This window comes from Trichosurus vulpecula, chromosome 9, assembly GCF_011100635.1.
Source record: "Trichosurus vulpecula isolate mTriVul1 chromosome 9, mTriVul1.pri, whole genome shotgun sequence".
Taxonomy (NCBI): Eukaryota; Metazoa; Chordata; class Mammalia; order Diprotodontia; family Phalangeridae; genus Trichosurus; species Trichosurus vulpecula.
Window position 1 is genome coordinate 101,170,509 of NC_050581.1, and position 16,267 is coordinate 101,186,775.

At 39.5% G+C, this 16,267-nt stretch overlaps 2 protein-coding genes across 6 annotated transcripts in view; both read right to left on the minus strand.

The window, feature by feature from the left end:
• Window positions 1-9,306, minus strand: part of HAUS6 (HAUS augmin like complex subunit 6) — a 39,488-nt gene extending 30,182 nt beyond the window's left edge. For 2 of the 5 annotated variants that reach the window (XM_036738897.1, XM_036738895.1), the window contains exons 1-6: window positions 8,822-9,231; window positions 6,155-6,250; window positions 3,946-4,024; window positions 2,707-2,839; window positions 618-765; window positions 62-124 (exon numbers count right to left, since the gene is read on the minus strand). In XM_036738897.1, coding sequence (XP_036594792.1) covers window positions 62-124; window positions 618-765; window positions 2,707-2,839; window positions 3,946-4,024; window positions 6,155-6,250; window positions 8,822-8,955 — 653 coding nt within the window. In that variant the 5' untranslated portion in view covers window positions 8,956-9,231. Of the gene's footprint in view, window positions 1-61; window positions 125-617; window positions 766-2,706; window positions 2,840-3,945; window positions 4,025-6,154; window positions 6,251-8,821 lie in introns of those variants that run through there. The other 3 variants (XM_036738898.1, XM_036738896.1, XM_036738899.1) reach the window with 3 other exon arrangements.
• Window positions 9,307-14,812: 5,506 nt separating this feature from the next.
• Window positions 14,813-16,267, minus strand: part of PLIN2 (perilipin 2) — a 34,394-nt gene continuing 32,939 nt past the window's right edge. The window contains exon 9 of the mRNA XM_036737905.1: window positions 14,813-16,208. Within this exon, the coding sequence (XP_036593800.1) occupies window positions 16,074-16,208 (135 nt within the window). The 3' untranslated portion in view covers window positions 14,813-16,073. The remainder of the gene's footprint in view (window positions 16,209-16,267) is intronic.

A 16,267-nucleotide genomic window follows, 5' to 3' on the forward strand; every position in this document is an offset into this window, starting at 1 on the left:
ATGAGTTAAGAAATTCACCTACTAAACCCAGACTGAATAAAAGTATATCTAAAATACTTACTTTTGTAATTTTTGCAATTCTGTGTATTGTGATTTCAAATCTCTTATTTGTTTAATTAATGATCTGCAAGAAAACAAAATAATTTATGGCTCTATTCAAATAATTAATTCCCTCTTTCATGCTAAGGAACACAAGGGAAAATAGTTTGTACTCAATCCTTATTTTCTCCATTTTTACCCAAGCAAAAGGAAAGATGATTTTAAGGTTCTCTTGAATATATATTCTTCCAACTTTAGTCAGATTGCTTATCAAGTCCAACCCCCTCATCTTACTAAAGCTACAAGTCCAGCTCTCCAACCACTGTACCATGCTAACTCTCATTACACACAAACACAATAGTATTAGCAAGCAGGCATTTCAGAGCCAGTTCCAAAGAATTTTAATGGTTTCTCTATCCAAGTTATCCTTGTGGTGAGGGAAACTCTCAGCAAAAAGTTCCTTTAAGGTATTACATCATATTCCACTTTTAGGGACAATTTTGAAGCAGCTATGGCTTAAAATGTCACTGAAGGACAACAGAAAATTTCCATTTTACCAAAATAAAACTATTACTTACTGAGAATTTTCTTGGTATTGCCGAATCAGAGAATCTTCTTTTTGTAAAATTTGTAAAAACCAGGTACGTGCTACATGGCATCTTGTAAAGGACTTATGAGGATCTTGAAATTTCATATTAAATGACTCTACAAAGCTCTTATTAGAACCTAAATTTTAAAATACAAAAAAGTCACAAGTATTCAAATTAATATGCTTTTAACAAAGTGGCATTTAACTGAGATATTGCTAAAATTGCAGGTGCAACTGTAAAACACTCCTATTTAAATGGTTAATGTTTCAAGAAAAGCAGAGTCAAATTTCAATTATTCATACTGATAGGATAGGATGAATAAATAAAAGCCACATGACTTTTTAAAAACATTTTAACCATCATAGCTAACTAAGGCTACAAGAAACCAAAGAATCGACACTGATTTTTTCCCTCATTTCCAAAACAAATACGGGCAAATGGCCAAAGGCACTCTCTAGCAAGAAAATAAATCAATCTCAGAGTCAAAAGGGACCTCAGTTTACCTGGTACAACCCCTTCCCAAAAGCCATGGATTCCCTGGACAACATCCCTGTCAACATCCAAGATCCTGCAATGATGAATAACTCACTACCCCAAACCAGTAGGCCTCTGGTTGTTTAGTCATTCAGTCATGTCTGACTCTTCATAACCCTGTGGACCACGGGATTTTCTTAGCCAAGACAATGGAGTGGTTTGCCATTTCCTTCTCAAGCTCACCTCACAGATGAGGGAAACTAAGCCAAACAGGATTAAGTGACTTGCCCAGGGTCATGAAGCTAGGAAGTATCTGAGGCCAGATTCAAAGTCAGGAAGATGAGCCTGCCCGACTTCCAGGCATGACACTCTATCCACTGTGCCACCTAGCTGCCCCATAATATAAATGAGTATATAGTTTGGTCTACTGATGTCTCCTTTATCCAATGTTGCTAGAGACTGAAGTATTCTACATAAAGTACCCAAGTAACTGAATTCAGTTTATTGCCTCAAATGCATATGCTTTAAATTTCTGAAACAATTTTAAATAGAACTCTTTCTATGTTTTACATACTTTTCAGATGTCTAAAAACAGAGAATACAGAGCACAGGTAACCAGGTGGCACAATGCATAAAGTACTGGACTTAGTCTTCCTGACTGTACAGCAGCTAGGTGACACTTATTAGCTATGTAATCCCAATGAAAAGGACTGAACAATAACAACTTCCCGATTTCAGGCGCAGCATTCTATTCACTGTGCCACATAGCTGCCCCCAAATTCTTAAGCATTCTTTAAAACAATTAAAAGACCACTTAGTTCCACGAACCCTTCTCTGATTCCTTTCCATTATCCTTTAGTAAGCTTGGCCATCAGACTTCACAAACCAGTTTAATACCAAATGTATTTATTGTGCATCAAAGTTATATATATATAGATATGCCTTACCCCCTATTAAAATACAAGCTCCATGAATGCCATCTCGTGATCAAGCCATCCCTACTGCTTAACACAATAGATGTCTAATGAATATTTGTTCACTGTGTTGTTGAAATGAATAAATTGTAGTTTTAATGAATTTTCCTATAAGATTCAAGATATACATAAAAGTCAAATATCACTAAAAAAAATTACAACAAAATTTCTGTAACAAAAAAATTGAAGACCCACTTTCATCAAGCATTCAAAAAACAGAATACTAACAGAATAAAATAATTTTAAGTCATGTAGTTTATAGTAACACAATTTGTCCAAATATTCTAAAAATCTCTTAACTTTTTTTACATTTGACCATCACACTAAAAACTTACCTTACTTTAGGTGTAAACCAGGAGTGAGGAACCTGTGGCCTTGAGTCCACATGTGGCCTTCCAGGTACTCTCACTGAATTCAAACTTCACAAAACAAATCCCCTTAATACAAGGATGCGTTCTATAAAATTTGGACTCAGTCAAAAGGCCGCACCCTAAAGACCTAGAGGACCACATGTGGCCTCAAGAAAGCAGGTTCCCCACCCCTGGACTGTAAACCATCTCTTCATGATCTGCAAAAGTTCCTGTTGCATTTCTCAAAATGTAAATTTACTACCATTTTGCTTAACTTACTTTCAGAGTTGGTTTTAATATACTGCAGTGCAATAAATCTTGCAAAAGAGTACATGAGATCAACAAACTTAGGGCCACCAGGAGAAAGAAACAATGAACCAACAACTTGAGGAAAGCTGCTTCCACATTCATCCTGAGAAAAAGAAAATGAATTTAAATTTGGGTATCTTCTTAGGAGATCTGTTCTTGCTGTAGACTACTTTTAAAAGAATTAGGTACAGGTTATGCTATTATCTACCTGACATATTGTTTCCTTGCTTAAAGTAGTGCACCAAACTAGTTTAAAAAATACTGAAAGTCAACAATCCTGATGCTGTCACAAACTCCCTGGGTGCCCTGTTAGCCAAATCTCTTCATCTCTCTGATCTGTTTCCTTGCTCCCCTTACAACTACTTAGGCAGAGCCAATTAGTGATACAGTGGATAGAATGCTGGGCCTGGAATCTGGAAGAGTTGTATCAGGCCTAAAACACTTTGTGACCCTGGGTCAGTTTCCTCCACTATAAAATGGGGACAATAATAGCGCCTACCCCTAAGAGCTGTTGTGAGGATTAAATGAGATAATATTTGTCATAAATTTAGCACAGTGCCTGGCACATAGCAAGTACTATATAAATGCTTATTTCCTTCCCTAATTCCCTGTTTAGAGAAAGCAACAGGTGACAAAAGTCAAAAACACTGACTCTGACTCTAAACTTTCCCATATAGTCGTATCAACAACAAAAACCTTAAGCATAAAGTTGAACATGACACAGAAGACTTCACAGACAGAAGTCGGGCTGTAGAACACAGCACTGGTTATCTTAAGATATATTTTTTAGTTCTAGCATATAGGTATTGGAGCCAAGGTCTCCTAGAGATCATAAGTCTGAGATTCCCCTAAATTATGGAGGGGTCTAGGTAATAGCTAGCAGTGGAGCCACAATGACCTTATTTATGAAATAAACTAAAAGTTATCCATAACTAGGAAAATTCCTTTTAAATAAAATCCACAAAATACAAATTTTCATATGATCTAATTTTCCTTACCTATCTTTTAATTTTTGCTTTCTTAAAAATACTTTCCAAAAATACTTATAGTTTATGTGCATAAAATGCACATTTTAAAAAATGTGAACCCAAGATTATGCCAATTAACATTTTCCCAGATGAGTTCTTAATACCCATAAGAATGTTAAAACAGAGTTCTACTGAAAAACATTAAAGCTGAATTTTCCATCTTTAGAATAAGAATACTCACAGAAATTCTTTTCAACCACTCACAGCACTGTTTCCGAAATTCAGCATCAGTTTTTCGGTCTACTGGAGGCCAACAGAATCTTTTTATTTTCATTAAAAAAAAAAAAGGAGTTAAAAAAGAAAAGTCACCTAGCACATTTAAGTGGGGGTGGGGGTGGGGGGAGGAATCTTTTATCCTGATTGAGTGTAATATGAATAGTAACACAGTCAAGGTTGGTGGCATTTATATCTACATAGAGACTAAAAAAACTTATAACTTACACTTTTTACATAGCATTTATTACAATTCAATGCGAGTATTCAACAAATACTTGCTGAACGAAAACCAAAAAACAACCAAGCTCCTAGACACGTAAACAGAAATTACCTTTAAAATGGACAAATTAAAAGAAGCATTAGTTTAATGCAGAAGGTTCAAACTCAAATATAAACAGGGGTCCACTAAATCATACATAAGGATTTCTACAGGCCACATATTAACTTAGGACATCACAATTTATCATTATCTTCTTTTTATTCTATTTTTATTTTATTAAATATTCCCCAATTATACTTTAATCTGGGTTCGTGGTACATCTGTGAGTGTTACAGGCCACATGTTTAATCCCTCTGGTTTAATACACCAAGCTAAGTAGCACAGATCCATTTGTTCAAAAAACTTGGAAAAGAAAAACTGGGCCATGAATTTATGAGGTGTATACTAAGAGGCATGAGAGAAACAACAGTATGGGGCTACAGATCTCACAATTAACCAATATCGTTACTAATTACTTGCTTATTATTAATATTACCTAAAATAGGTTTCACATCATAATTAAAGTCAGAGAAAAACAATAAACAAATTTGGGAATGAGCTCCATACTAAGGGACTATTGAGATTCTAGAATTTGACTTTAGCACCATCAGAAGCATTCTGCAGCTCCAGGATGATGCCAGTGTATACTAGGAACAATACCGAAATCATTAGACCCGAGTTCAGTTTCTAGCTCTGACACTTACTATTGTGACTGTGGACAAGCTGCTTAACCACCCTATCCCCATCTCCCCCACCTGTGCAATGGGAATAACAAGACACTACCAACGTCAAAGGGTTATCGTGAGCAAACCATTAAGGTTGTTCAGTTGTATCTGACTCTTCGTGACCCCATTTGAGGTTTCTGTGGCAAAGATCCTGCAGTGGTTTACCATTTCTCCTCCAGCCTATTTTACAAATAAAGAACTGAGCAAACAGGGTTAAGTGACTTGCCCAGGGTCACACAACTAGTTCAGTGTCTGAGGCCAATATGTGAACTCATGAAGATGACCTCATCAGGTCTGCCTGATTCTGAGCCCCCAGTGCCACTAAGATGCCTCAGTCAGGGATCCTAAGTCTAGGGCTTCTTTAGTCTCCTGAAGAGGGCATAGTCACAAAAAGTAATGACTAATAATGAAGCCACAAGTCTTCACCCTAATTATGAAACAAGTTAAGATTTACTCATGGTCAGAAAATGTACTTTAAACAAAGACAACAAAATACAAACCATAATTTCTAATCTCTAGTGTCTTTACCTAAGTAGCAACTAGTTCTTTTTTATTTTTTTAGGAAGATATACTTCATAATTCCCCTCCAGCCATATTTTCTCTTTCAAAGGACAGTCATGATAATAGGGTTGCAAAAGTCTGAGTTGCTACCATATAATTCAAACATCCTCATAGAAATTATCATTCCAAACTATTAGTAAACTGTAGGTGACAGTGGCAGGGGTACACATAGTGGGTACTTAATAAACAACTGCTGACTGACAATCTATGTAAAGATTAAATAGCTTTCTATTTCTAGTAGTTCAGAGCTTAATTCCGACACAAAGTTGTCACATTTGTGACGAAGGCCACAAGAATCGAAAGCTTAGGCAGACTAGGCCCAAAGAAAAAAGTCTTTATGTTACATTAGAAAAGAGGTAAAATGTTGAATTGCTTTTGGGTAAGGGAACAATTGACTCTATAGAATAATTAACATTTTACAAGAACATTAAATTGTACTGCATTTCCAGAACTTAAACTTTACATAAGTACCTGCCTACAACTTTAAATATCCTCTGAAAACAGCTTTGAGATTACTACTCAGAAAAATTGTCAGACCAAATTTCAAATTGTAAATTATAACTTATTAAATTTACAGATGTTACAATTTGATACACAAAAATGGATAAAGTAAAAAATATTTTGCTCACCTGAATACTTCTTTAGCATGGGAAGGATTCAAAGTGGTAAACAAAAAGTAGGCAACTATGTGAAAGGCATCACTGTTAGGTTTGTCAAACATGCTCCTATGTTTTTTAAATGATAAGAGAGAGTGATTAGTGAACATCAGTAACAGTATGCTTTATGAATTCCTCCTTTCCAGGTGAAAGCAACTTAATTTCTCATTCACATGCATTGTACAATTTATAAAAACTAAGTGCATTTCTGGGAAATATTGATCCAGTGCATAACATCTGCTGTGTCAATTAGATATTCCCATGTACCTAATCCATTAGCAAGGAGCCCTAATTGATAATGAAATCTATGCTTTGATCCCAGGTTTATCAGAGCTGCCAGCATTTTGGCCTCTCTATTGCCTCAGTTTCTCCAACTAGGCAAGTATAAGAAAAGTCTGTTCTTGAGGAAGAATTAAATATACATAAAAGAACATTATGAGCTTTAGCTGCATGGTACAAGAAAGATATTACTCTAAGAATTGCTGAACAAAGTTATTGAATCAATCATGGTGAAGAGGAGAACCATTTTGAAGTTAGTGAATTTAGGTTCTAATCAGTCTGCCATCTAATAATTGTGAAATTTGGACAAGTGATTTCCCTACTGCAAACTTTAGTTTATCTAAAGGGCGCATCCAGCTGTAAGAGGATGGGACTCTGAATCCTGTAGACTGACCATTCCAGCAAAATAAAACAAAAACAGAGAATCCAAATCTAATGAAGCCTATGGCTTACTTCCATCAGCTGATCTACTGAAAAAGTGGTAAAGAATAAATAACAAAAGGTTAGCATTGGAAGGGTCTTTAGAGATCCCTCATTTTACAGGCAAAGGAACTGAGGTTCAAAAAAAGAAATGTGATTAACCTAAGTTACAAGCTAATAGTGGCAAAGCCAGGGCTCCCAAGGCCTGTTCTACTTCTGTTTCTCAGACTGATGAAAAGTCTGTGAGTCGCTAAGTACAAAATTACCAACTAAGATGTTTATCTCCAAAGGAAAACAAAATAAAAACTAAGGAAGACTTTGAAAGGATAGGTTCCAGGCCACCCACAACTCTCTACCTCCAACACCTTCCCAATCCACTTTAGGAAACAGAACCCCATAATGGAAAAAGCCAAGTGTTGAGAATCAGAAGGGCTGGGCTTGAGCCAGAGGCTTTGCCATTTACTATCTAGAAGGATTCACTTCACCACTCCTTATCAGTAAAAAGAGAATAATCCTTGTACCTCACTGATTATGAAGGGCTTTATAAAGTTACTTTTTAAAACACAAGTTATCCTAGTCTTATTTTCTATGGGCCTCAAATTTTCTTCATCTGCAAAATAAGATGAAGTGGATAATCTCTAAGGTCCCTTTCGGCTCTAACATTTTATTTATAATAAAGTAAAGGTAGGTTGATTATTACAGGGCCCATCTAGTAAAGCCTAGGGAGGGAAGAAGTTGGACTCCATGGCCTCAGAGATTCTGGGACCCTGAAACTCCAAGCAGAAACTACAGACCGGCCCTGGAGTCAGGAGGACCTGAATTTAAATCCTGCTTCAGACACCGGACACACTTACTAGCTGTGTGACCTTGGGCAAGTCACTTAACCCCAATTGCCCTGCCTTCCCCCCCCCTCAAAAAAAAAAAAAAAGAAATTACAGATGAATTGCCTAACCTTCTGTTTTTGTCCCATGACTATTCGGCTTAGGACAGCTTCAGTCACTAATAATATTGACAACTGGCCTTTGTATTATGTTTTAGAGTTTACAAAGCACTCTGCAAACACTCCCTCACTCGGCCATCACAACAGTAACAGCAGCCTACCTACAACAAGCCAGGCACCATACAAAAGTGACTTCATTTGATCCTCATAACAACTCTGGGAGGGAGGAAGTCCTCATCCTCATTTTACGTTGTAGGAGGACGAGAAACGAGACTTTCTACAGCACCTACTACGCGGCAGGCGCGGTGCTACGGGCTTTACAACCGTCACCTCACTTGATCCTCACAACCCCGGGGAGGGAAGGCTCCGTTATTTTACATCTTGCAGTGAAGGAAATTAAAAAATAGCCATTTCTATACCACGCATTGTGTGCTTAACGCTTTACAGACGCCGCATCAGTAGATCCTCACATTTTACACTAGAGGAAGATGAAGCAAAGGTTAAGGCGCTTGCTGCACACGGGCCCGAGCCGGCACCCAAAGGCCGATGCTCCGACTCCACAGCCAAAGCTCTTTCCAGATCCCCAACAAAAATGTCAGGGGCAGGGCAGAGGGTGAAATTAAGCCCGGCCTGGGTGAAACTCAGAGGACACCCCACTAGGGCGCAAAGAGCTCAGGTGACATCATTATTACATTATATGTGCAAAGTGCTTAGCGCTGCGCCTGGCACATACTAGGCGTTTTAAAATAAACTACTTGAGGGGCAGCTAGGGGGCGCAGTGGATAGAGAACCGGCCTGGAGTCAAGAGGACCGGAGTTCTAATTCGCCCTCAGACACTTAATGGGCAAGTCACTTAACCCCGAGAGCCTCCTAAAATAAGTTAATACATAAAATGGACTACTTGTTTCCCTCCCTCCCCTACCCTCTCGCCTCCCCCTCCCTCTCGAGGCCTCAGTTTCCTCATCGGGCCCCAGCTCGCTTCCAACAGGTCAGCCGCTTACACGCCCAGCTTCGTGTGCGACGCGAGCTTCCCGGCTTCGGCCGCAGCTTTTTCCGGCTCGAAGCCCAGGGCCAGCAGGAGCTGCCACAGGTGGTCCTTCTTCCAGGCCGCGGGTCCGCCGGCGGCTGCGCTCATGGTTCTCAGCTGCTTCCTTCCTCTTCCTCCTCCTCCTCCTCCTCAGGCGGCAGCCCGGCGCACCCAGGAGACCCAAGGCCGGAGGCGGCTGGCTCCAGGGAGATGACGCCCAGCGGGGAGGAAGGGAGCGAGGGAGGGCAGAGACAACGACAAAAGACCAGGCCCCCGACAAACGGTCTTCCTCCGCCGCTCCTCTACATGCCGCCGCTGCTCCCCCGGCCGCAGCGGAGGCGACTGCTCAGCCGCCCCCACCCAACCCGGCTCACAAGGGAGCAGCCATTTTATTACCCTCTGAAAAAACCGCCCAAAGTTGTCGACTTCAATAGAACCGCCAACGGAAACGTCTCCCCCGCTCCCTACGAATGGCGTCACTTCCGGAAGTTTGACCCGACGTGATTGGCCTAGGCCACTTGCCGCTTTAAGGCGCGCTCTTTAATCCGAGCCTTTAACTACGAGCCCCACAATACTTTGCGCGGAGAGGGGGCGGGGGAAGAAGCATGTGGGGGTGTGGCCACATACTGTAGCGGGACCAGATTCTGAAGCGGTTTTCTGCAAAAAGAAAGGATACCCCAGTAGAAAGGGAACTGGAAACCAAATGTAGCAGTAGCAGGTTAAAGGAGCTAGAACTGGACCGGACCTTGCTGTCCACTCCCAGAGAGAGCACTGAATAAACTCAGTGCAAATTGATGTATAATTTTTTCACTTTTTTTTTTTTGCTTTTTTTCTTTGGAACGTGGCTAACGTGGAAATATGTTCTGCATGGCTTCACATGCCTGACTGATGTCGTATTGTTTGCCTTCTTGATGGGGAGGGGCAGGTGGGAGGGAAAGAATTTGGAACCAAAAATTTTTTTAAAATTTGTGTTAAAAATAAATAATAATTTTTTAAAAGTGAAATTCTGTAGTCTCACATACTTATTTTACAGATAAGGAAAGTGAGGGGCAGAAAGAAAATTAATTGGTCCAGTGCTACTTATCTAGGACTCATCTAGAATCGGTGAGGCAAGTATTTTTTTTCCAATCTTTCTGATGAATAAACTAAGGCCCAGAGTGATGTGACTTGCCCAAGGCCACATAACTAGTAAAGAGCAAAGCTGTGTCTGAATTGAAAATTGAAGGAATGCCCAAAATTGGGGAATGGCTGAACAAGTTGCAGCACATGGTTGTGATGGAATACTATTATGCTGTGGGAAATGACTGGGGTGGTTTCAGAAGAAAAATGGCAACATCTATATGAACTGAAGCAAAGTGAATTGAGAAGAACCAGGAAATCATCGTGCACAACATTGTTTTATTCCAGAAGAGGACTGTGACAAGCAGGGAGGTGATGCTATGACTTGCAAGTGAATTAGATTTAAGTGAGGCAGGGCAGCACAAAGTCACCAGCCTCACTTTCTCCTCCAGAGCCATCTGGGTCCAGTGGCAAGATATAGATCCGAATGACTGGAGATGGCCCTGGATGCAGTGGGAGACCTTGGCCTTTTTAAGCTAAGGTCTTTAACAGTCTCAGTTTGACTGAAGCAACTTTCAGTAATTAAAGCTAAGTAAGAAATGAGGCAGAGAATGGCATTTTTTACCTAGTCAAAAAAAAAAAATCAGTCTGGGAGGGGAAGATCTTCAGGGTTTTTGGCCAGAACAGTAACAATTGCTTATTTACATTGACTCTGAGCCAGTCCAGGCCCAAACAATGACTAAGTCAGGCCTGGCAGGGGAACTATTGTTGGCCAATCAAGGAGAGCCAGAGTGATTTGGGTTTCAGGCATGGTCCTTAAGAAAGAAATCTAGCTGTAAACCCCAAGATATCTTGTGAAGTTTCAGTGAAAATTTACACACCGGTAGGTAAGGAATGATTCCCTATGCAGACAGAAGGAAGGGAAAGAAGAGAAAAAGAAACAGAGAGGGCTGGGCTGCCCAACTGGCCAGTTTTAGTACTCACAAAGGTAGTTGTTGTCTGTACATTATTCTAGAAGACCATGACATCAGGGAGGTGATGCCATGACATGCAAGTGAATTGGATTTAAGTGAGAGAAAGCTGTGCAAAGTCACCAGCCTCACTTTCTCCTCCAGAGCCATCTTGGTCAAGTGGCAAGATATAAATGGAGAGGACTAATGGCCCTGGATGCACAATAACAGCAATATTGTAATAACAGTCAACTGTAAAAGACTTGGCTTCTCTCATCAATACAATGAGCCAAGACAATTCCAAAGAGAGAGAACTGATGAGCTCTGAGTATAAATTGAAGTATGGTTTCTCACTTTTTTTTTTTGCTTTCTTTCACAATATGGCTAATATGGAAATTACGTTTTGCATGGTTTCACATTTGTGATTGATATCATATTGTTTGCCTCCTCAGTAGGTGGGGAAGGGGTGAGAGGGAACAAATCCGAAACTCAATATTTTAAAAGGAAAGTGTTAAAAATAATAATTTTTTTCAAAGAGCTACAAATATTTTTGTACATCATTGGTTTCCTTTGCCTAGGACTAGTCCCTTCCTTGATCTACCCTCCCTCTTGCTGCCCCTTCCCCCTCTTCCCTTTCCCTTCTGTTTCCCTGTTGAATGAAATATATTTCTGTACCCAATTCTGTGTATGCATATATTCTTCCTTCTTTTGACCATTTCAGATGAGAGTGAGGTTCAAGTGTCTCCAGCACCCCCCCGCCTTGTTAGTATAGATATCTGCTTAGGCACCCTCATTATGTGTCATAATTTGCTAAACGCTTCCCATTCCCCCTCACCCACAGTGCCTTTCTCTTCCCTTCTATTTCCATCCTTTTCTTAAGATCATCAAGACATAATAGAACCATTCCCAGGCCTTTTATAATTGGAATCCCTTTATGGACCCTGGTGATGATAAGGTTCAGAGGGGATGTGTGTATCATCACCCTATATTTGCATGTCAATACTTGATGATCCCTATTTAGTCCTTTATCACTATTCACTTATATTTGCTTTTTTACATTTCTCTTCACTCCTGTATTGGAACTGCAGAGTTTTTCTAGAGTCTCTTCCTCAGGAATTCTTGGAAGTCCTCTATTTCCTTAAGGATCCATTTTTTTCCCTTGTAGCATTACACTCAGTTTTGCTGGATAAGTTACTTTTGGCTCCAAGCCCTATCCTTTGCCTTCTGGAATATGGCATTTCAAGTTCTCTATTCCTTTATAGCCATGGTTACTAAATCATATGGGGTCCTGCCTGTGGCTTCTCAGTACTTCAATTCTTTCTGATTGCTTGTGATATTTTTTCTTTGACCTGGAAACTCTAGATTTTGACTATTCTGTTCCTGAAAGTTTCGTTTTGGGATTTCTTTCAGAAAGTTACCACAGAATTCTTTCTATTTCTGTTTTGCCCTCTGGTTCTAAGAGATCTGGGCAGTTTTCTTTTAAGATTTTTTTTTTAAATTGGATGTCTAGACTCTCCAGGGTCTGTAGATGTCTCTGTCTCTGTATGCTGAGTTAGACTAGACAAAGGACTCGCCGTGACCTTTTGTAGATTTCCCAATCAGAATTCCATTTGGCGAATTTGTTAAATCTGTTTGGAGGAGTTTATGGATAGGAGCTCCCTACACTGTTCCTACCATCTTAATTCCCAAGGCCAAAATTGAAAAGTTTGATTGACTCAATCAATCAAAGGCATAATAAACTAGATGGAATGACTTAATCAATTTGGGAAGAGTGAAGTAATTTGATCACGGATTAAATCAGATGACACCACATCGGAAATGTAGTTGTGTTAGTGGAGAGAATCAGACATACATGGAGATTTATGTGTAACCACCCAGAAAATTCTAGTATGAGCGTCTCAGCAACAAACCAGTGTAATAGTTGCCAAGGTAACTTCCCTTGAAGGTGGAAAGGAAGGATTGAGTTCCCACTCCACTTTTGACCACAAGACAACCTGGTCAACTTTAAAATTAAAAATCAGAAGACTTAGACTTCCTGTTGGGTATCAGTAGCAATGTCCCAGAATAGCACATGACAACACATCAAGGCCATCTCCAGTCATCCTGACTTATATCTTGCCACTGGACCCAGATGACTCTGGAAGAGAAAGTGAGGCTGGTGACCTTGCATAGTCTTCCTCATTTAAATCCAATTCACTTGCAAGTCATGGTGTCATCTTCTTGATATCAAGGTCCTTTTCAAGATCGAAGGATAAACAACAACCTGTGAGTAGTCCAAGTTGCCCCACTGGGGACTCAACTGACCAGTTCCAGTTGGGCAACTCAGCTCCTTCCTCTCTCCTCTCCTCCCCTCTCTTCTTCTCCTCCTTTCCTTACCTTCTCTCCTTCCTGTCCCTCTGTCCACATAGGGTATCATGTAAATTTTGATGGCTGAAACCTAGCAAGATATCATGGAGTCTGCTGGTTAGATTTCTTTATAGGCCTTAAACCCAATTCACTCTGGATCTCACTGATTGGCCAACAATAGGTCCCAGCCCAGGCACCACTTAGTGGTCATTGTTTGGTCTGGATTGGTTCAGGGACCAAAGTCAGTAGTAATTGTTTCTGTTTTGGCAGAAACCCTGAGGGTCTTCCCCTCCCAGATTGACTTTTTTTTTAATAAAAGGGGCCATTCCTTGGCTTATTTCTTAACCAGGCTTAATCACCAAATGAGACTTGCCTTATTTAAAGTAAGAACTCAGAAAGACCTTATCTTAAAAAATCCAAGGTCTCCCATTGCATCCAGGGCCATCTCCAGTCGTCCTGATCTGTATCTTGCCACTGGACTACATATGCTTTCTAAACTTGAGCCTTTTCTCCCATTATTGCAGAAGCATGGAGGTGAGAGGTTCACAGGCTTCACATGTTGCACATGTTTTTGAATTCTCAGTGTATTGATTAGTTGTACCATTTTTTTTTCTTTTCTTTCCCTGTCCTTAAAAACTGCTATTTGCTTATATGGGATGGTATTTGATTTCAGGGAGGGGAAAGGTGAGGTATCCCAGGGAAAATTATTCTGATGTAAAAAACAAACGACATCAATAAAAACTTATGAAAATAAGTAATTGTGGGAGTGTCCCATATTTTAAGAGGGGAGGGGATTCTTCTTTGTGGCAATTTCTTACAATATTGTCTCAGTAACTCTCCCTCTCTAAAATTAATTAATTCTAGCCAACTAATTGGTAATCAATGGGGAGTACAACAGATGAGGGCTTCTAAGTAACAGTACTAGAAGCTATAAACCTTTACCCCTGAAGGAAAGAAAGTCAGCCCCTTTATAGGGATTCAACCTGTTCATCTAGTTTTAGGTATAAAATGAACCCACGGGGAGTGCTAAATAGTTATCTTCATAAACTTATCTATTTATTTGTTGTATCCTCCATTAGTATATAAGCTCCTTAGGAGTAGGGATTGTTTCATTCTTTGTATTTGCATCTCCATTACCTTGAAGGTAGTAGGCTCTTTTTTTAAAAAATAAGCTGTTATTGATATCTTGTTTCTTACATCATCATAGTTATCCTAATTTTGCCTCCCTCTCCCAGAGAGCCATCCCACACAACAAATAGTATTATTTTACAGAGGAAAAAAATAGAGGACTGATACCTTGAAAAAGTCCAAAGACATGTGCAATATGTAACACCTGTGGACCTCTCACCTCCATGAAGGGATAGGAGGGAGGAGGGGAGTCTTTTCATATCTCTTCATAGCTCCTGCTTAGTCTTAATAATTTTGTTACATTCACTTTTGATTGGGGGGGTATAGTTCTTTTTATTTACATTATCAGTGTAGAATAAGGTAATCCTGGCTATCCAATTTGCTCTTCTGAATTCACCTTCTCTTTATTCCCCCTTTAACTTCTAAGATAATAGCTATTCAGGCAGCATTAGTCATAATTAGTAAAAGAAGACACATACAAATAGCAGTGCTCAAACTTTATTTCAACCTTTTCAGTGATTATCAAGCTAGATTAATAGCCTTCACAACCAGAATTCCTTACACATACAATAGAGGAAAAAAAATCAGATTTCCAGTGTTTTTTAGAACAAATTAAACAATTCAATTAAGGGTAGAGGAGACAGAGAAGGGGAGGTTAAAGAGGTAGAAGGACAAAGACTGTCTCAGAAGCCCAAGGATGAGATAGGATCCTAAAGAAGAAAGGTCGTCAATAGTAGCAAATGCCCCATGCAGAGACTCAAAAGAGGACCTTGAGACTCAAGAACACTGAACAACGTAGTGACACATCATGATTCCAATCGACTGATGGTGAAGAATGCTAACTGACTCCTAACAGAGCAGTGAAGACACAGAATGAGACATTCTTCGACATGGCAAGTAGGAAAATTTATTTTTGCTTGCCTTTGCTTATTTGTTACAAGGGTTTTGTTTTCTGTTTGAACCCCACCCTCTTCACCCCAGTGGGGTTTAGTGTGAGAGGGGAAGAAATGTTGGAGATTGAAAAATATATATAATTTTAAAACAATAAAATAAAAAGGCCATGGGTTAAGTAGGAATCCTTTCAAGTAAGGATTGTTTCTTTCATTGTATTTGTACCCACAACACTTAGCAATGTCTGGCTCATCATAAGAGATTAATAGAGGCTTGGTGGTTGACTGATTTGTATCTTTTGAGAGGTGTTCCATTCGATAAGCTAAATGGGGTTAATGAGGGAAGTAATGAAGAGAGTGGTTATATTAGGCAAAAGACAACTTTTCAAGAAGCCTAAGGGAGAAGGAAGCCGAGCTGTAGCTATCTGAGACAGGAGTATCAACAGAGGATATTCTTAGGATGTGGGAAATTTGACCAATGTCTGTAAGCAAATAGAAAAGAAGTAGAGAGAAAGAGGGGGAGATGTATTTAGAGAGAGGAAAATTCCTAGAACACGAGCACAGAAATGAGCGAGATTGGGAACAGAGAGACATGTAATTTTGAAAAGTGGAGGGATAGGGAAACATGCAATCAGTCTGTTTTCTCGGTGTGTTATAAGCATGGAGGACAGGAGTGCACTGGGGGACTTGAATAAAGAAGAAAAAGTTTGTAACGGTTGCTCTGGGGAATGAAATAAGGAATCAATAAAATTAAAATAAATTTACTACCATTCCCTAAAACTATATAAATACGTGGAGAAAACATGTAATGTAACAAGGTAAAATGGTACATTTGAGATCAATTTGTTGCTCTTCATTCATTATTCTGACTCAGGTTAACAGATCCATTAAATCGTGAATAATCAGCTTCATCCTCCTCATCCAGACCTAAAATGTCTGGAATTTCATAAGTTTCAGAAGACAAGTCGGTGATGGTAAAATCTGGCACCTGAAAGAGAAGAAACTCAAATATTAGAAGTAACAGCTACTTAAACAGAAAGATCTATG